Source organism: Myotis lucifugus, unplaced genomic scaffold (genome assembly GCF_000147115.1).
Source record: "Myotis lucifugus unplaced genomic scaffold, Myoluc2.0 scaffold_1729, whole genome shotgun sequence".
NCBI lineage: Eukaryota > Metazoa > Chordata > Mammalia > Chiroptera > Vespertilionidae > Myotis > Myotis lucifugus.
Window position 1 is genome coordinate 1 of NW_005872777.1, and position 21720 is coordinate 21720.

The 21720-nt window shown below is 47.4% G+C and overlaps 1 protein-coding gene and 2 pseudogenes across 1 annotated transcript; 2 read left to right on the forward strand and 1 right to left on the reverse strand.

The window, feature by feature from the left end:
- Positions 1-3482: 3482 nt before the first annotated feature.
- On the forward strand, positions 3483-5433 carry LOC102427123 (annotated as a pseudogene).
- An 8934-nt stretch (positions 5434-14367) lies between these two features.
- Positions 14368-21720, forward strand: part of LOC102427426 — a 21960-nt pseudogene continuing 14607 nt past the window's right edge.
- On the reverse strand, positions 17658-19992 carry LOC106695585 (major allergen I polypeptide chain 2-like). Its single transcript, XM_014450098.2, has 3 exons — positions 19883-19992; positions 19191-19372; positions 17658-17849 (listed from the first exon to the last, which is right to left on the reverse strand). The coding sequence occupies exons 1-3, from the start codon at positions 19944-19946 to the stop codon at positions 17769-17771; spliced, it is 327 nt and encodes a 108-aa protein (XP_014305584.1). The 5' UTR covers positions 19947-19992; the 3' UTR covers positions 17658-17768.

Below are 21720 nucleotides of genomic sequence, written 5' to 3' on the forward strand. Positions count from 1 at the left end.
ACAACTTGATGGGCACAGAATCAGGTTGTCTGATGTGCTAAAAAAAAATGCCATTTATCATTGCCCAAACTCCTTTCAAAAAATATGGTTTAATCATATGTTTAATTCAACACAATATTCTAGCTAAGTGTACGGCAAAGGGATATGTGTTGTGATTGCGATTTTGTTGGGAGAAAGTCTTATAAAACCTGCATTAAAGAAAAATGACAGACAGATACAGTGTCTATAGCCCTCTTTGTGGTACCTCTGTGGCTCCCTAGAAGACAATGGAATACTTATAATGACACACTGAGCCCCCAGGCCCCATGGCATTGGGTGGCTGTACCGGGAAGAGGATTTATGTCCTTTATGTCCTAGAATATTCACCAAGCTCCACACTGATGAGACAGCCGTGGACACCAGATCAGTGATGAGTGGATCCCTGGGTCTCGAGTCCTCTGGGCCTCCCTGCACTGTAGCCATGTACCTATCGTCGCATTTATCAGCGTCTTCCTTTTATTTGAATCATTTCTACATGAGTCCCTTACCTACTATACTGAGCCCCTCAAGGGCCGTGGATTGAACATAGAAATGTATAGGGAAGGTGGTGAGTAAATACTTACTTCATGGAACTGAACTTTGGACTCTATGTAAAACCAATAGGACAAAGGAATGCACTGTCTAGGGGCATTTAAACATCATTATCTACACAGAAATGCCTAATATATTAAATATTGATTACTTTAGGCCCGTGGTCAGCAAACCGAGGCTCGTGAGCCACATGTGGCTCTTTGGCCCCTTGAGTGTCGCTCTTCCACAATATACCACGTGTGGGCGCCCACGTACAGTGCGATTGAAACTTCGTGTCCCATGCACAGAAGTCGGTATTTTGTGGAAGAGCCACACTCAAGGGGCCAAAGAGCCGCATGTGGCTCGCAAGCCACGGTTTGCCGACCATGGGCTATGCTAAAAAACGAAGAGCAGCTGCCTGGCGTGGCTCAGTGGTTGAGCATCAACCTATGAACCAGGAGGTCACAGTTTGATTTCAGGTTAGGACACATGCCCAGGTTTCAGGCTCAATCCCTAGTAGGGGGCATGTGGGAGTCTGGATCAGTGATTCTCTCATCATTGATGTTTCTTTTTTCTTTTTCTTTTTTTTTAATTTATTTTTTTAAATTAAATCTTTATTGTTCAGATTATTACAGTTGTTCCTCTTCCCCCCCCCAATAGCTCCCCTCCACCCAGTTCCCACCCCACCCTCCGCCCTCACCCCCCCAATGTCCTCATCCATAGGTGCACGATTTTTGTTCAGTCTCTTCCTGCATCCCCCACACCCCTTTCCCCCCGCTAAGAATAGTCAGCCCACTCCCTTTCTATGCCGCTGATTCTATTATAATCACCAGTTTATTCTGTTAATCAGATTATTTATTCACTTGATTTTTAGATTCACTTGTTGATAGATGTGTATTTGTTGTTCATAGTTTGTATCTTTACCATTTTCTTCTTCTTCCTCTTCTTAAAGGATACCTTTCAGCATTTCATATAATACTGATTTGGTGGTGATGAACTCCTTTAGCTTTTTCTTATCTGTGAAGCTCTTTATCTGACCTTCAATTCTGAATGATAGCTTTGCTGGATAAAGTAATCTTGGTTGGAGGTACTGTACTGTATGGGTACTCCCTTGTAGGTAACTGACTGTCTTTCTCTTGCTGCTTTTAAGATTCTCTCTTTGTCTTTTGCTCTTGGCATTTTAATTATGATGTGTCTTGGTGTGGTCCTCTTTGGATTCCTTTTGTTTGGGGTTCTCTGCGCTTCCTGGACTTGTAAGTCTATTTCTTTCACCAGGTAGGGGAAGTTTTCTGTCATTATTTCTTCAAATAGGTTTTCAATATCTTGCTCTCTCTCTTCTTCTGGCACCCCTATAATTCAGATGTTGGTTCACTTGAAGCTGTCCCAGAGGCTCCTTACACTATCTTCATATTTTTGGATTCATTTTCATTTTGCTTTTCCAGTTGGGTGTTTTTTGCTTCATCGTATTTCAAATCTTTGACTTGATTCTTGCGATCCTCTAGTCTGCTGTTGGGAGTCTGTATAATAGTCTTTATTTCAGTCAATATATGCTTAATTTCTAGTTGGTCCTTTATCACAACATCGAGGGTCTCACTAGATTTCTTGAGGGTCTCATTAAGTTTATAGGCAGTTTCTAGAAAATTCTTGAATAACCTTAAAAGTGTGGTTTATATCTTATATATCCAGTAGTTTTCTTTCCTCCATTTCTGTCATTTGTGTCCTGTTTCTTTGTCTTTGCAATTTTTTATGCTTCCCTGTGTGGATAGAGTGGCTTTCTGTGCTAGGTGTCCTACAGGGCCCAGTGGTTCAGCCTCCCCAATTACCTGAGGTAGACACTCTTGGTGCACCCCCTTGTGGGCTTTGTGCACAGTCTTGTTGTAGTTAAGCCTTGATTGTAGGTATCACAGGAAGGGATTGACCTCCAGGCCAATTGGCTGTGAGAATCAGCTGTGTCTACAGTGGGAGAACTTCTGTGCTGGAGACACCCCTCTGGAGCAAGACTTGCTTCAATGGGGCTTTGGTGGTCCCTTTACCTCTCAACCTGGACTTCAGCACAGGCTGGCTTAGACTGTCCCTTCTCCAGGTTCCCATGAGATGGAAGCTGAGTAGCCAAGCTTGATTGGTTCACAGCCCAGTCAGCAGGACCCATGAGTAATAGGATGTTGTTCAGAAATGAGTGAACCAGACAGCACACCCAGAGGTGTGAGTCCTACTGGTTATTGTTCTAAACAACAATTCATTTTAAAGGCTTCTTTGGCCCTGACCAGTTGCTCAGTAGTTAGAGCATCAGCCCTCAGACTGAAGGGTCTCGGGTTTGATTTCCATTCAAGGGCACGTACCTCGGTTGCAGGCTCAATCCCTGGCCTACATCAGGGCATGTTCGGGAGACAACCAATCCATGTGTCACTCTCACATCGATGTTTCTCTCTCTCTCCCCACTTCCTCCCTCCCTTCCAATCTCTCAAAAAATCAAAAGAAAAATATCCTCTGGTGAGAATTTTAAAAAAAATGCTTAAAAGGCTTCTTTGACCCCTGATGCCTACCTGTTTATCCCTTGTGTCCTGAAGTCTGGGCCATGATTCTCTCTTGGCATGGGAGATAATTTTAGGGGGTACAAACACAACAAATGGCATTGATGAGCAATCGGAGAAAGCCATTCCCTTTTTCTTCTTTCCTGCTTGCTGATGGTTTTAGGGCAGGGTGGGGAACCTTTTTTTGCCAGGGGCCATTTTTATGATATTTATAACATCATTCAAGGGCCATACACAGTTATCAACTTAAAAATTAGCCTACTCTAGGGGGTGAGAGTGGCCAGGGAGGAGTCGGTGGGAGAAAAAGGAGACATATATAATACTTTAAACAATTAAAAAATATATATATTTTTTGGGGGCTCCGCGGCGGCAGCAGCGGACCGGACCAATCGCCCGGGCTCGGGCGGCGCCTCTCTGCGGTGGCCCGGCCCGGCTCCGGCCCCGCCGGGACGATGCTCCCCGAGGCCACGGGATGAGCCAGTGACTCCGCTGGCCCGGGCATGGCAGACCCAGTGGCGAGCATCGCAGGCTCGGCAGCCAAGAGTGTGAGGCCCTTCCGAGGCCTACGTGGAGGCCATGAAGGAGGACTTGGCCGAGTGGCTCAATGCCTTGTACGGCCTGGGTCTGCCCGGCGGGGGTGACGGCTTCCCGGTGGGACTGGCCACGGGCACCACTCTGTGCCAACATGCCAACGCCGTCACCGAGGCTGCCCGCGCGTGGTGCTCTGCCTGCTGGAGGTGGCGCGGCGCAGGGCCAGCCTCGGCCTGCTGGCCCCGCGCCTCGTGCAGTTTGAGCAGATCGAGCAGGAGCTGCGCGCCGCACCCTCGGCCCCCCACACCCCGGCCGCTGAGGATGAGGAGAGCACCCCCGAAACCGCGGCTGCACCAGGGGCTCCCACCCGAGGGCCCCGCATGACACCCAAGGACCTGCGCAACCTGGACTAACTGGTGAGGGAGATCCTGGGCCACTGCACCTGCCCGGACCAGTTCCCCATGATCAAGGTCTCCGAGGGCAAGTACCGCGTCGGAGACTCCAGCCTGCTCATCTTCGTGCGGGTGCTGAGGAGCCACGTGATGGTGCACGTGAGTGGCGGCTGGGACACGCTGGAGCACTACCTGGACAAGCACGACCCTTGCCGCTGCTCCTCCACCGCGCACCGCCCGCCCCCGCCGAGGACCCATTCTCCCCGCAGAGGGTGTCACCCACTCCCAGCCCCCGAGCGGGCAGCCCAGCCCCAGGGGGTGAGCGGCGAGGCTCCCGGCCAGAGGTGACGCCCATGAGCTTACGAAGCGCCAAGGAGGGGCCTGAGACCCCACTCAGGGCCCGGGATCAGCTGCCCCCCCATCCCCGCTCCCGACGCTACTCTGGGGACAGCGACTCTTCAGCCTCCTCCGCCCAGAGCGGCCCCCTTGGTGCCCGAAGTGATGACTCAGGCGCTGGCCCCCGAGGGAGCAGCACAGCCGGCGGCTGACCACAAGCACCCCAGCTTCCCAGAGACGACCCCCCGCCCCTCGCAGGCAGTCCCGAGACCAGCTAGATCGGGGGCAGCTCCAGGAGGCCCCACGAGGCAGGAGGGCCCAGCTGTCCACCCCCAGCCCTGCCCGGCGGGCCCGGAGCCAGAGCCCCGCGGAGCAAGCTGTGCTGCTTGTGCGTCGGGACCGAGACGGGCAGCACTCTTGGGTGTCGCGGGGTAGGGCCGGTGGGGGCTCAGGCAGGAGCAGCCCCCGCACTCCCCGTGCCCGCAGCCCTGCAGCCCCCCGGCCGCCCCGGGTCTCCAGCCCTAGTCCAGAGCTGGGCACCACGCCTGCCAGCGTCTTCAGTACCCCCTTGCAGCTTGACCCGCAGCACGAACAGCAGCTGTGCCGGCGCCTGGAAGAGGAGTTCCTGGCCAACGCGCGAGCCCTTGAGGCTACGGCTGGGGGCACCCCCACTGGACCCGCCCCTGACCCGGCTCGGGCCCAGACGCTCCAGGCCCTGACTCCGCCTACTGTTCCTCCAGCTCCTCCTCTTCGTCCCTCTGTGTCCTGGGTGGCAAGTGTGGCCAACCAGGGGACTCTGGCCGGGTGGCCAATGGGCTGCCCGGGTGCCGGGGCCAGCCCTGTCCAGCTCTTCCGATGAAGGCAGCCCCTGCCCTGGTGTCGGGGGGCAGCCAGATGCATCTGGGAGTCACCTGGCTGGCCCTGAGCCGCCAAGGACCTGGGCACGGGGCCGGATGGACACACAGCCAGACGGGAAACCCTCACAGATTCCCACGCCTCGGGGCCCCCGCTGCCCATCCGAACCCACGGTGCGCGGGGCCTGGCGTGCCCTGCACTCGGTCAGCCCACGGGTGAAGCCGGATTCCTGGATGTGATGGACCAGCCCAGCTGCCTCCAGGCCCCGTTGCTCCTCTTCCTTTTCCTTTGTGGCCTTAACCCTCCGCATCAGGGAACACCCGACCCCCCCGCAACCCCCACCCCCACCCCCCGCACCTCTCGGGTACCAGACCTCATGGGACCAGACCCCTTACATGGCACAATGGGACCTCTGTTGTACATTCCGTTTGGGGGATGAGCATCGCTATTTAATTACTAATATTATTGAATGCCTTCGAGGAGCCCAACGAGGACCCTCCTGTGGCCCTGAAGAGCCTGACAGTAAAGTTTTGTTCTGGCCAAAAAATACCTATATATATATATATATATATATATATATATATATATATATACTTTTTAACTAGCCTGCTGTATGTGGTCAAACATTTAATAAACTCACCCCTAATGCTTTAGAAGGGCCAGACCAAATGATTTTGCGGGCCTTATATGGACCAGATGTTCCCCACCCCTGGTTTAGGGAGAAAGTATTTATTTTTTGCTGAGTCTTTTTTGTTTTGTTTTCTATTTTAAAGAGAGAGGAACAGAGAGAGAGAGACATCAGTTTCATTCATTGGTTGATTCTTGTATGTGCCCGACCAGGGAGCGAACCCACAACCTTGGAGTAGGGGGACAATGCTCTAACCACCTGAGCTACCCGGCCAGGGCTGAGCTGAGTCTTTCTAAATGCCCCTTGACTATTGGTAATTTCCCTCTTCAACAGAGGAGACAGCCTCAGACTCACAGCCCTGAGCAAGCAGTGTGAGTTCACTGAGACTTAATAGTGCTATTTTGGCCCTAACTGGTTTGGCTCAGTGGATAGAGTGTTGGCCTGCGGACTGAAGGGTCCCAGGTTCGATTCTGGTCAAGGGCACATGCCATCGCCAGTGGCGGGTGTGCAGGAGGCAGCCAATCAATGATTCTCTCTCATCATTGATGTTTCTATCTCTCCCTCACCCTTCCTCACTTAATCAATAAAATATTTTTTTAAATAGCACTATTTTGATTTTCTTATAGTAACTTTCCATTTGTGGTGAATGAAACTAGTTTTTCAATTTCTCAAATTGACACAGGATTCCCTTTTTAAAGGCAGGTATTAAGATAAAATTAAAGTGGGCCAGTGTAAAGAAGAGCAGTCAGTAGCAGTGGTCATGCTGTTCTTTGAGCACTGGTGCAGGTGGGTCCTGTGACTACATCGGAACAATTTTGGGGATTCTCCAGGATGGAGTCAAGGGAGACGGATCGGCATAGACAGCCAGCACCACCTTATTCGGTGTTTAGGACCCAATGACGGTATTCTTGGCGTTGGTTCCCGGTTGCAGATCAACTTGGACAAGAGCAGCCTCACTCCAAGGTCTTCTCTATCCTGAAGTCCCAGACAGCACTGAGGCATTGCTTTTTGTCTTTGCTAAAATGTGTGCATCTTACTTCTTTCTCCACAAACAGGATACCCAGTCCCCAAATCAGAGCTTGTCCACCTATCAGAGCACAGGCAGGAGCTATGGATTGTGAAGGGAGGCCTCTCCCAAAGTGCGTGTGCAGGTGGGTGGCCGAGATGTAGACAGTGGGTGTTGTGGCGGCCTAACTGTTGCCTCTGGAACTCAGTGGGAAGCTCCTTGTTGCGGCCTCCTTGGGTGCCTGGGTGTCTTGGTGTCCTTCTGTCCTCCCTCCTCAACACATTCTGTACTGCCGCCAGATGAAGAACCTCTTCTGTCAGGTCAGAGTGAGGCTCTGGCTCCAATTGCTTGGCCTCGTTTAGCTACGTTAGGCTCAGTTAATGCTCACTGCATAACAGATAACCTCCAAAATGTCAGTGGCTCAACACATGAAAAATACTTTTCTCAGTCATAACAGGGTCCATGTGGGTCAGCCCGGGAGTTCATTCACACAGTGGTTCAGAGACCATGTGCCCGAACATGTGCCCTTTGTCATCCATATGTGGCTTCATGGTTACCCTGGCATCATTCTGCTGCAAAGGGCACACGAGAGGAAGGTAGAGTCCAGCTGCACACACGCATCACTTCACCTCGCATTCTGTTTGAGGACTCAGAGGTTGGCCCTCTCTCGGGATGTAGCAGGGAGGTAGGATTCGGCTGTGTGCCCCAGGAGAAGGCACATGGGTTTGGTTTACTCTGCCTACTCTTGAAAAAAGTAGAAATAATTTCAAACTCATTGCGCTATTTGAAGGTATAATCGTGAATGCATGAAAATGCTTAGCACCATGCCTAAGCTCTAGTTAGGAGCTCAAAAGAAGTCAGCTGTTAGGATCTTTCGTGTGATGATATCAATCACAAAGCGTAACATCTCACATGTCATTCTGGACTCAGAAGAAAAAGAGCCTACCTTACTATATCTGCCTGTAATCTGTTCCCACCCTTCTGCATCCATTCTTCCATCCTCCTGTTTGTCAGGCAGAAGCCATCCCTGGCTCCATTGGCTTCCTGCCCTTCTTTTACTGTAAAACCTCAAGGTGACATTTGAATCTGTCTGTCCTACATCTCGGCTGCTGAAGGCAGTCGGAGTCATCGAGTGTGTTGACTGGCACCACTGCAGAGCCATGGTCTCGCCCCTCTCCTGCTCAGCCTGCCAGTGAGTGTCTCTCACCAGCCTCCTCAGCCCAGCTGAGTCCCTTATTTTTCAATTATATTCCACATGTTCCATCAGATTCTTCATGCCTAGAAGGAAATCACGATCTTGCCCACTCTTCCATCCTCTACTTGCACTGGATGGCCCTGTCACTCAGACAGTCGAGAAGGGGGAAACAACCTTGGCCAAACCCATAGCACTCTGCCTCCGTCCACCCAGCATCCAGCCATCCTCGTCCTGCTTATTTTGTTTTTCACATCAAGTGAATCCACTACCTCCATGAGCTCCACCACTAACATCCTAGGCTAAGCCCTCATCACCTACTGCCAGTGTGATGCCAGCACACTGCTAACTGGTCGGCCCACACCTGCTCTTGGTTTCTGATCAGCTGTCTCCTATACCAGCTCTCCCACCCACTCAACCACTGATCCAAACTGACCACTCCCTGAGCCACTGATGTCTCAGCATACAACCCACTTCATGTCCTGCTCTTGCTCCTCCACTGACAGATCCATCTGTCTGTCTCATACCTGTAGCTCCCATTCTCTATGGAAGAGATCTTGCCCCCTGCCGTGCACACTTCCTGTGCCAGAGACTAACTCACATCTCCTGCCTTCCCTGGGACCTTACTTCTTCACTTATTTTCTCTTTCTTTCTTTTTTCTTTTTTTTTCTTTTTTTTTTTTTCAGTGAGGAAGCAGGAGGGAGAGAGAGAAACATCAATGAGAGAGAATCATTGATCAGCTGCCTCCTTCATGCTCCACACTGGGGATCGTGCCTGCAACCCAGGCATGTGCCCAGACCAGGAATCGAACCCTGACCTCCTGATTCATAGGGTGATGCTCAACCACTGAGCCACACTGGCCAGGCTCTTTTCTATTTTTATCTACCTCTATTCAACAAAAACCCATGCTCAGGGTGCTTGCTTGGGGAAAATAAAACACACAAAACAGTCCTGGCTCCATGGCAGTTTCTAAATGTTGACTAATACATTTGTACAACCAAACTCTTGGAGGAGTTGTCTTATTCTTGGAAAAGTTGCCTACACTTGACTTCCTTAGCCCCACTCCTCTTATTTCTTCTAGTTTTTTACCTGCATCCAGCAATACGCACATATCTTAGAGCTCACTGGTGGATTTTTACATAGATACGAGCCCGAACAGCCCCCACCCAGGGCAGACACGCACAGTGCTTCCAGCCAGTCAGGAGGCTGTGCTGCTCTGTCCTGGAAAGGTCACCTTATCTAGATTGTCACCATAGGTTCATTGTGACTGCTCTAGAATTATTGTAAATGGAACCCGACTATATATTCTAGTATGTCTGTGAGATTCATTCTTGTGGTTGCATATAGTTGAACTCTGTTCTTAATAACCTCGTTCTTTGACATGATTCATTCTAGCCTTCCTTCTTTGCTTATTTGCAACTTCTTTCTGTGACCATAAAAACCTGGCTTCCATTATCTACCATTTATTAACTTATTTTTTCAATTCCATTATACATGTGAAGTAGTCTCCCTGGGAAACAGATTACCAACTAGAGTATAATATTTACATACATATTTTGGATCCGTGATTGGGAATTCACGTTTGCAGAGATGATTTCACTTATATGTGCATTTTCCACTGTGTGGGTGGTGGGTACCCCTAAACCTCCCCATCCCCATGTTCAAGGGTAAACTGTAGTTATTTTTGTCTTTAGCCTTACAGTGTACTGTCAAAACACCATTTTCCAAAAGTACTTAGGTCAGCTTGGTTTTCCTCCACCTCCTTCACTGAGGTAGGGCCATACATACCGTTATAATTCACTCAAGTTCATTTGTCACAGTCTGCATTCCATTCTGGAATCCCCTGACATCCCGGGTGGTGGTGTTGTTGTTAATTTGAACACATTAATATTCACTCACTGTGATGTACAGTTCTTTGGGTTTTGAAAAATGCATAGAGGCATGTACTGTCCAGCCCAGTAAAATACAATATAGTTTTGTTATATACAAATGACCCTTGGCATCTCCTATATAGTCAACCACTCTCCCCTTCCCCATTCACTGGCATGTAATCTGTGTTGTCTCCATAGTTCTCCTCTTTCCAAATGTTATGTGAATGGAATCTGTAACACTTTTGAATCTGGCTTTTTCACGTGCAAAATGCATTTATTTATTTATTTGGGGGGGGGAGATTTTTTATTTTTTTTATTATTGTCTAAAGTTTTACATATGTCTCCCTTTTCCCAAATTGACCCCCCACCCCCCCACTCCCCAGCCATTCCCACCTAATGGACACAGACACAGGCAGTGGGGCTTGCAAAATGCATTTAATATTCATCCACATCATTGAGTGAATCCACAGTTCATTCTTTTTTGTTTCCAAATAGTATCACAGTATATGGGTATGTACCAGTTTGTTTATCCATTCACCGTCCTGTCTGCTGTAATAATTCACATACAAGTTTTTGTGTAAACATAAGGTTTCAGTTCATTTAGGTATTGGATTGCTTGAACTTTTTAGGAACTTGACAAATTGCCTTCCAAAATGGCTATAGCATTTGGCATTCCTACCAGTAATGAGTGAGAATTCCTCATTCCATATCTTTACCAGCATTTGATATTGCCAGGATTTTTGGTTTGTGTGTGTGTGTGGTTTTTTTGTGTGTGTGTGTTTAATGTTAGCCATTTCTAACATATGTAGAAGTAACTCATTGTGGTTCTAATTTTTTTTCTCTAATGACAAGTGATTGACAATGACATATGCTCACTTTTTATCCATATATTTTCTTTTGTGAATTTTTGTATATTTTCTTTTGTGAATTATCTGTTCAGATCTTCTGCTCATTTTGTAGTTGTTATTATTTTCTTATATTTGAGCTCTAAGTATTCTCTATTCTAGATATGAGTTCTTTATTGTGATTTGCAAATATTTTATTTCAATCTGTGGCTTGTATTTTCATTCATTTATTTATTTTTAAATATATTTTTTATTGATTTCTGAGAGGATGGGAGAGGGAGAGAGAGATAGAAACATCCATGATGAGAGAGAATCTTCAATCGGCTACCTCCTGCCCGCCCTCTATTGGGGATCCGCAACCTGGGCATATGCCCTTGACCAGAATCAAACCTGGGACCCTTCAGTCCACAGGCTGACGCACTATCCACTGAGCAAAATTAGCCAGGGATGTATTTTCATTCTTTTAACAATAGAGCAAACATTTTTAATTTTGGTAAAGCTCAATTTACTACTAAAGCTGAATTTTTCCTTTCAACAATTGTGCTTTTCTTTTCATATCAAAATATTCATTGCCAAACCCTGGTCTCACAGATTTTCTCCTTTGTGTTTCTTTAAAAATTTTATGTTTTTATATTTAAGTCTATGATCCATTTTGTGTTATTTTTTCTATAAGATGTGAGGTGTGTGTCAAGGTATATTTCTTACCCCGTGTGAACACCCAGAGCCATTTGTTGAAAAGACTATCTCCCTATTGAACTGACTATGCATCTTTCAAAAAGGAGTTTACTATGTTTGAGGGTAATATTTCTAGGCTCTTTGTTCTGTTTCACTGATCTATGTGTGTGTTTACTTTTGCCAACACCACAGTTTTGATTACTATAACTTCATAGTTGGTTTTAAATTGGGTAAGGTGTATTCTCTGACTTTGTTCTTTTTCTGAATTATTTTGTCAATGTGATAGCCTTTGCCTTTTCACATACATTTTATATATCTTCAAAAGGAACTTGATGGAATTTTTATTGGGATTGTGTTTAATCTAAAAATTAGGGAGAGTTGATATCTTTTTAAAAATATATATTTTTTTCTTTGTTCTGTAATGCCAGTAAGATTCTAAAATATATATATTTTTATTGATTTCAGAGAAGAAGGGAGAAGTAGAAAGATATAGAAACATCAATAATGAGAGAGAATCATTGATTAGCCACCTCCTATACGCTTCCTACTGGGGATTGAGCCCACCACCCGAGCATGTGTCCTGATCAGGAATCAAACTATGACTTCCTGGTTCATAGGTCGACACTCAACAACTGAGCATGTACTGCATACTCCAACCCATGACCATAGAATATCTTTCCATTTATTTAGATACTCGTGACCTGTCGCACGAAATCGCACGAGACCCGGGATCACTCCACCCCCACTCCCCGCGCCATGGGACTGCCCTGAGTCCTGGAGTCCTGCCCCACGTGGCCAGCGCACCACGGGATGGCCCCAAGTCCTGGAGTGCCGCCCCAATGCCCCGCCTCTGGGCCGCGCAGCAGCTGCCAGACCCAGCCCCCGTGGCACGCACGCAGGGCTGCGGAAACCCTGGCAGAAGCTGCACAAAGCGGCCACCAGGACCCCCGCATCCCCACAGGGCCGCAGGGACCCGGCAAAAGCTGCATGGAGCAGCCGCTGACCCCGCCCCTGCTGCCCCACCTCCACTGTGCACATCGCCATTTTGTGATGGCATGAGGGTCAATTTGCATATTACCTCTTTATTATATGGGATGCTCTGATTTTTTTCACCAACATTTTGTGGTTTTCAGCATATAAATTCTGCACATATGATTACATTTATACTTAGTATTTTTAAAATCATGAATGGATTTTGAGTTTTACTTACTGATTTTTCTGTCTGCTGATGTGATCATATAGTTTTCCTTTTTAGTCTTTTTTTTTTTTTTTTAAGAATCCAGAACCCAGAGTTTTTTGTTTGTTTTTTCAGAGAAAAGGGAGAGAGAGGAAGTGAAAAAGAGAAGGAGAGAGAAACATCTATCAGTTGCCTCCCACACACTCCCAACCCAGGATCAAACCCCCCAACCCGAGTTTGTACCCTGGCCAGGAATCAAACAGCTACCTTCTGGTGTTCGTCTGGATGCTTAAACCAACTGACCCACACCAGCCAGGGCCCTAAGTCTTCTAATAGGGTCAGTTACAAGGATTTATTTTTAAATGGTGAACCAGCCTTTTATTCCTGCATGGACTTTCCGTTCTTTTTTACATTTGGGATTCAGTTTGTTAATATATCATTCTGTATTTTTGTGTCTATGATCTTGAGAGATGTTAGTTTATAGTTTTAATAATATCTGGTTTTGGTATTAGTATTAAGGTAATGATGACCTCATAAAATGAGATGGGGAGTATTTCATCCTCTTGTTTTCTGGAAGAGCTTATATAGAATTGGTATTAGATATTTGTTATTATTTCTTCCTTAAATGTTTTGTAGAATTTAGCAGTAGATCATCTGGCCCTATAATTGTGTCCCTTTACTCTTCCACATTAGATCTAGAATTATCTTTTTGAGTTCTCTGAAAAAGGCTGTTGTGAATTTATCTAGGGTTTATTGAATTAATAGATTCATTGAGGAAGAATGAACACTTATATTTTTAACATTTCCATTCTCATAATGCCTCTAATTAAGTGTTTAAAATTTTCACTATCCAGATTATGTCTTTTTTTTTAATCTTTATTTTTGAAAGTATTACATATGTCCCCCATTCTCCCCCATTGACCTCTTCTAGCTGTTTTGTGTCTTTTAACTTGCCTGTTTCTCTGGCACAGCTGACCCCACCTGTCCCCTCAGACTGTGCTCACTTCTGCCTTGTAAACCTTGTCAGGGGATAGCAGTGACTGTGCTCACTGGCACCCAAGTCAGAGTCCTGGGCATCTGCCTGCCCTCTGCCTCTGTCTGTCTCTAGCTCCATACCACCAACAGCCTCTCATGTGCTGAGCTTCCCTAGCCATCCATGTCTCACTCAGAACGGACTTTGTACATTCTGTCTCCTTCACAGCACTCCTTCCACTTCCTCTGTCAGGTGGTTTCTGCCTCTCTATTAGGAAACAGCTGGCACACCTCCTGGGAAACCCCTTGTGATCTCTTTCCCTCTCCCACCTGGAAGGGAATTGGTGCCTCTGCTTGTGCTGTCCTAGCACCACGATGAGTCGCTCCCTCTCAGAGCCAACCTACTGTATGTGATGTCATCCTCATACTGTCCACTCTCCTTGACTCTGGAATGTAAGGAGGGTTCTCCAACAGATCCTCTGTTCTGTGCCCAAGCACCCCCTCTTGAGTTTCCCTTTTTTAAATGTCAAGAGCTCAAGCAACAGAAAAGAACAAATTGTAAACCTGGGGTTCAAAGATGTGAAAACATAACAGGCACAGAGACATTGTTTTCATCATTTTCTCTCTAATAAAAGTTGTAATTTGTTTCTTTATGTTGGCATCACTACGAAGTCATTCTTGTGTTGTTATTTCTTTTCAGGAGCCAGAGGAAAATCAGAGACTGCCACTTCTCAGCGGCTCCTGTCCGAGGCGTCCTCACTTCGGGGATGGGTGGGGCAGGGGGATCCTTTTCAGGAGCCAGAGGAAAATCAGAGACTACCACTTCTCAGCGGCTCCTGTCCGAGGCGTCCTCACTTCGGGGATGGGTGGGGCAGGGAGCCTCAAGGGACGCCAGGGCTGGGAAAACCAAAACTCAGGAAGGGCTGTCGGAAATGCAGGAAGTCTTAAGGCCAGTGACAGACCCCCACAAGGAGATGAACCCTAAATGCAATGATTTGGGGTCAGATAATAGTCTACGCTCAAGGGTTTTACAGGAGCGAGTCTCTCTAGTAGGTGTTCTCCATAACAGTGATACACACAGACTAAAAGACCCCAGGAATCAAACTGGGAAGAACCGTTATGAATATAGTGAATGCAGGAACACCAAGAATTGGGATCTTGCACATGATTATGTTCATCCGAAAGCAAAGCCTTATGAGTGCACACAGTGTAGGAAAACCTTCAGCTGTACATCAGACCTCATGCAGCACCAACAGATTCACACTGGAGAACAGCCTTTTGAGTGCAGAGTGTGGGAAAACCTTTCGCAACAGTTCTGCTCTCAGGCAACACATGAAGAATCACACTAAGGAGAAGCCCTATGAGTGCAATAAATGTGGAAAGGCCATGCATCAGTCTAATTTAATTAAGCATCAGAAAACTCACACTGGAGAAAAACCCTTTGTATGCAAAGACTGTGGGAAAGCATTTTGCTACAAGTTTAATTTGGGTCAACATATGCAGATCCACACGGGAGTGAAGCCCTATGAGTGCAGTGAGTGTGGGAAAGCTTTTCGTCGCAAGTCACACCTCACAGAGCACCAGCGGATTCACACAGGAGAGAAGCCCTATGAATGCACTAAATGTGGAAAATCTTTCTCCTTCCACTCTGGTTTTGTCCAGCATGGTTGGATCCATACTGGCGAGAAACCTTTTAAGTGCAAAGAATGTGGGAAAACCTTTTGCTCCCAGTATAATTTGCGTCAACACATGAAAGTTCACATTGGAGGGAAGCCCCATGAATGCAATAAATGTTGAAAGGCCTTCGACCAAACTCATCTTGTATTCATATGACTCACACTGGATAAAAAACCCTTTAAATGCAAAGTCTATGGGAAAGACTTGCTACTACTATAATTTCAGTCAACACATGAAGATTCACTGGAGAGCATCAAGTGTAGGAAAGCTTTTATTCTCAAGTCATACCACACAACACACCAACAGATTCACATGAGATGAGCCAGTAAGTGTAGACTGGCTTTCACTTAGTGCTCGTCTTTATCCAGCATAATAGGGCTGTCACTGTAAGGAACAGTATCTTTTACTACATGAAAAAAACAACGCCTTTCCTGCCTGGCTGGTGTGACTCAGTGAACCAGGTCACAGTTTGATTCCTGGTCAGGGCACATGCCCAGGTTGCAGGCTCAGTCCCCAAAAGGGGGTGTGCTGGAGGCAGCTGATCATTGATTCTCATCACTAATGTTTCTAATTCTCCCTCTCCCTTCCTCTCTGAAAGCAATAAAAAAACACAAAAACAAAAATTTTTTTAAAAAACCTTTCCCTTGCTCTCCTGTTCCCTTTTTTAAATCCTCTCATTCATCTTGCACCTCCACAGCCTGTTTTCTCCAAGGCCGCTGGCTTCTGACAGGGCTATGAGGTACTTTCCGCTTAGTGTAAAGCTCTGGAGCCATAACTCAGTGTGAATCCCAACCCTGTAGGCTGGGAGCTGTATTGCCCTGTGCAAGTTACGAAATCTGCCTCTACTTTAGTTTCCACATTGGTAAAATGGGTAATTTAGTGCTTACTTCACAGGGCTGTTATGAGAGTAAATGGTGTGGGGACCCTACCCAGAGTACGCCGGATGTTAAAGGCCTATTTGCCATACGTGCAAAGGCAATGACAGCAGTTTTACTGTATGCACTGTGCAGTGTACCTATGTATCATGTGACACTGATGTCACTATTTTAGCAAGAAACCTCTTTTGTCTGAGTTAGTATAAAATGTGCTCCTGAACAGCGGGTGGCTGGCTGCTTTGCAATAAAGCATGTCCCACCTACCTGTGGCTGCTCTCATCTCCCAGTTCCCAGCTTCCAAGGAGGTCCCATCCCTAGCAGAGGGGCTCGGACCCAAGAAATGGCTTCATGTATGACATAAATGAGAACAGAACCTGTTTCTCCCTGAGTAGGTGTAGGTTGACAGTTGTGATCCCTGCTGATGTGGCTACTTATTATTGGTATTGTTACCACTGTCATGCCTGGATTCAAGAACTTTAGGAACAATTTTTGAAGCTTTGTGATTAAACAGCACAGATACCAGAGACAATCAAACCTGAATTCCCAAATTAGATCAGGTGATACCATTTTTGTCCATTTAAGCAATTAGGATATTTCTTTGATCTTCTTTGTTTTCATCTACAAATGATGCCTTCCAGGGAATCTGCATTTGGATGCCAGGAGGAACACATCGAATGAATCATTTTCTTCCATTTAACTTAGGACATAAAAAGACTAAGCTAGACAGCCCTAGTTGGTTTGGCTCAGTGGTTAGAATGTCAGCCTCTGGACTGAAGGGTCTCAGGTTCAATTCTGGTCAAGGGCATATGCTTGGGTTGCAGGCTCAATCCCCAGTAGGGGGTGTGCAGGAGGCAGCTGATCAATGATTCTCATTATTGATATTTCTCTCCCTCTGAAATCAATAAAAATATATTTTAAAAAAGACTAAGACGTACATGCGACATCAGCAAGACAATGGAATAGAAGATTCTAGTCTTCATTCTCACAGAAACTTCAATTTGACAGTGATCCACCCACACAAAATGCCTCCTCCAAAGCTCTGATATCCAGGTGAAAGATTCCATTACTCGGGTGGAGCATAGAAATGAGAAAAGATGATTGGAGGAGGGTAGGGTCAACAGTTTCAGTTTACCTGCATCGCCTCTACCTCAAACCTATTTGATAAGCACTGAGAGAAATCTCCATTCAAGCTCTGTCATGGGGAAGAGTGAAATGAGTGTTTGAATAAAAGCCAGAGTCAGAGAGATGCGTCTGTAGCTGTTGACAACATTTTTGTCCTTCCAGGCTAGTCAAGTCTGGGATTACATTTGTTATTTAACTTCATCCTCATACACAATGCCCATTTATGGATGAGGGAATAGCCTGAGAAAGACAAAACAACTTGTCCGAGGTCCTAGAGCTTGTCAGCGACAGGGCCTAAGCTCATCCTGGTTCTGCCTGACTCCAGTCTGCATGCTTTCACCATACGTCACGCCTCACCACCTCCCAGCATCCCCTGCCAGGCCTCACGTACTCCCCGCACAGCGCAGACGCAGCACACAGATCTGAGCTGCAGTTACTTTATTAGAGTCGGCCTGATGAAGACAGCGTGGGGACAGGTGTCTGGATTCCAGCTTCAGGTGAGAATGGCAGGAAGACGGAGCTCAGAGAAACAGTTCAGTTTAGAAGTTCGGTGACATCCTTCTTTATCTTGTCCACTGTGTAGTGGATGCATTCCTTGCTGGTGGTGATAGTGCCCTAAAGAGAGGGAGATAACAAGAGAAGAGGACTTGAGGCCCCGGCAAGGCTATCCTATCTCCCCAGGTCACCCCACTCCTCATCCTCGGTGATTCAGCTCCATCCCCAGCAAGAACCACAGGCCATCACTGGAGAGGGGCTGTGATCAGTCAGGCCAGGATGAGGATGGCTCCTAATTGCCTACGCACAGGTATTCTGTGGTCTCTCCTGTACCTAAGACTCATCTGTTAGGTGCATCGGATGAATGTTTATGCATGTGTTGTAAACAATCTCATGTGCCCTGTGTGCCTACATTAATGCAAGAAGTTCTTGAAAAACCTCGTTTTGCAGAGTCAGCACTTTGGGGGAAATAGAGTAAGACAGACTGTTCAAAATCTACGTGACTGTAAAAAGAGCAATAACAGACAGTTCATCAGGAGATATATCTGTGAGCAGCTACACGTAAGTAGAAGCTGCAGGGGCCTCGGGCACTAACACGACATAGTGGAAATTCTGGCTTGTGGGCACTGCGACAATGCAGGTGGAAGTGGGGCTCGGAGCCGGAAGAAGAGCCATCAAGGTGGGCACAAGAGGAAGTGAAACAGACCGAAAGCCAGAAGCCTTGCAAAGCCAGCGAGTCCCTTCTGGGAAGAGTCTAAAAGTGGTGCTCATTTTTTGTTTTTGTTCTTTTGTTAATCCTCACCCAAGGATATTTTTTCCATTGATTTTTAGAGAGAATGGAAGATGGCAAGTGGGGGTGAGGGGGAGAGAGAGAGAGAGAGAGAGAGAGAGAGAAAGGCATTGATATGCCTCCCACACGCCCCTCACTGAGACCCGGGATTAAACCTGTAACCCAGGTACGTGCTGTTGGCTGGGAACTGGACCCACAACTCTCCATGCATAGGCTGACACTCTAACCACTGAGCCACACTGGCCGGGGCAGTGCTCTTTTTTAATATTTCTAAAATAGAGCAGCAGGACTCCTACTTGTGCAGGAGCTGAAGTCTCTCCTGCCAAAGGTTAAAATTCTAATCCTGCAATGTTAGCTCCCCTAATCTGGGGGAAAATCACATGAGCTAACACACTTTCTATGTTACACTGGCATCAGTCGCCTATTTCCCAGTGTGTGAGCTAATTGGCACAATAGGGACATGCATGATAGAAGAACAGGTTGGACGTGCATGTAGCATGTGGTTGTATGTTATACATGCTGTAGAGTGGAGCTAAGATTTATGAGCTTGACTGTTTATAGCTCTTATCTGTCATGTACCCCATGATGTCATGGTCTATTTGTATGTGGCATTTTGCAATATGCTGCATGTATGTCGCCAGAGCGAGGTTGGGGGGAGGAAAGTAAATTACCATGACGATCAGATCCAAGATCTTGGATTCGATTCCCGCCTCATTGTAGCATTCCTGGATTTTTTCTAAGGCTACTTTTTCTGGTTGGGTAGCGTGGACCAGTTCGAGGCTGGCGTCCAACAGTGTTTTGCTTCCAATAGCCAACGTACCAAAGACTCCATAAAAAATAGGGCAAGATTCCACTGAAGACAAGAGACAAAAACACCCCATCAAAGGAATCACCAGGGTAAGAGGTTCCTGTTTCCCCACCACTTGGAAGTAATCACATAGCCAGTGTGTCCTGACTCACCTTCCACAGACACCTGCCCTCTCCCAGGACCGCTTACACTCCAGACAGAGCAAACATTCTCTCAGAGGCACTCCCAGCTAAAGGGAGCAGTGAGAGGGGCTAGGACTAGAGCCCCTCTGCCCCTGACCATGGCCCCAGACATCCCAGCCCTTCAAATAAGCGCCACTACCCCAACCAAATCCCCCTATGTGTGCATAACTGATGACCCTCCATCTTCGAACCTCTCCCTCCATTGAAAGACTGAAAACCTTGGGGGCTTTCTGCAGGACTCCTGGGAGTAATCTCTCAGCTGACCCCTAAATTTCTTGCTAGAAGCTGCCCAGAGATCACCATGGGGGGGAGGGAGGGAGACAGACTAGGGCAAAGGTCAAGAGGCCATTTCTTCCCTCCTTCCTATTCTTACCCATCTGGATGCCCAGCTCTCTGGTCACCAGCAAGGCCAGCACAAGCAGTGTCCCCTTCATCATGTCAGCTGCTGGAATGCTCTGCCCAGGGCAGGGTTTCTGCTACTTTATAAACAAGTTCCTTGAGCCCATCCCACACCCCAGGAGCTCCAACAGCCTGTGGGCAGGGAGCTGGCACACGTGGCCCCTCAGCCATCGGGGTGTTAAATGTGGGAAGCAAACAGAGCAAATCTGGAGAAGATGTGGTTTTACCTTTGCCAAAAGCCAACCGGAGCTGACATTTCTAAATTCCTTCACTCTGAGCCAACTGCTCTGTTGTCCAGCACCAACTGTCACATCTCCTGGTCATCTTTCCCCCACACTATCCTGGCTCCAAATGCAATACTCTCCCAAAATGTAGAGACAGAAATCACAGGAGGGGTCAAGGCGGGTCTATGCCACTATAGCTAAACAAGGAATCACCCGGAAAACGGACGGGCAGGTTTAACTTCTTGAGGTGAGTATGGGGAGCTGGGCCTGACTGGAGCCCCTTGAACATCGTAGCTGCTGCAGTCGCTGGATGGGGCCCCAAGAAGGGGTGGCCACCGTCCTTGGGCTCTGAGTCACTCACTATCAGGGAAGTTGCAGGACTTGTGGCCACGTAGGTTTTCTCAGGGCTGGTAATGCTCCATTTTTAGATCCCACCACCAGTTTCCTTCTCACCCTTAAGGGGGCAGATTCCTTGGCACCTCCTTGACTCCCAGTGGCCCCAGCCTTGTTGCTTCGCCTCGCTGTCTCTTCCTCCAGCAGTAAACCTGCCCTAAGAGGGGCTGACTGCACAGCACGTCCAGAAACATGAGTGAGCAGGTGTGGGCTGTGCAGTTTGTCTCTGTCAGACAGAGACAGGGGTGTCCACAGCCCTACAGGCCACTGTGGGCTAGACTTCTACAGACTAGAGTGCCAGTCAACCAGAGGTAGCACGCAATCTGCTCAAACTCTCAAGGTTAAACTGAGCCTTCTACTCTAGGAAAATCGTTTGTTGGCATTAACAAGTTGAGACAGTTCATGAAAACTCAGCAGGAAGAAACCTGAGAAAGCTCCCAATGGCCAAATCTGGAACAATTTGAACAAAAAAATAACAGTGTTAAATTATAGTCCAAAGTATAAAGTAATAGATGTGAGTCCACCCTGATGTAAAGGATTGAATAAATAAAGCAATGGGGGAGAAGAGAAATGCTCCCTACAGAAGACTCCAAGCAATCCACAGACCCAGGCCCAGGAGGTGGCGCCTACCACCCTCACCCCCTTAACAAGGGCCAGACTGAGTGACTCATTTCCATAGAAAAGAGTAGGGAAAGGGGAAACCAGTGCAGAAACCTAGCAAAAATGACATTATCAAGTGACCAAAGCTAAAATAACCAGTGATAAGACATTGATACTACAGATGCCCGGATGCGATGTGACAAGAACGGCCCGTCACCTCTGTGCTGTCTTCCCAAGAACCCAAAGTCCAAACCCCGGTCTAAATTGTGAGGAGAGCAGCAGACAAACTCAGCTCTGGAGCCACTCCACACTACCTGGCCAGTGCGCCTCATGACAGCCAAGGCCATGACAAGGAAACAAGTGTCCCCACCATCTGGAGGTGTCTCAGAGGCCTTGTGGCACCCACCCTGGGGCTGGGCGCCATCAGCTCGCAGAGCTGGGGGGAGGACTGCAGGAACTCCCTGTGCAGGACCGGACATGTGGTTCTCGCCCAGGTGTCCCACCACACGGAAACTGCTCTGGGTAGAGAAAGAGCCACCTGTGCAGCCGAGGGCATGTAGTGTTTACTTTCTCAGCTAACAGGTGCCCAGGAGCC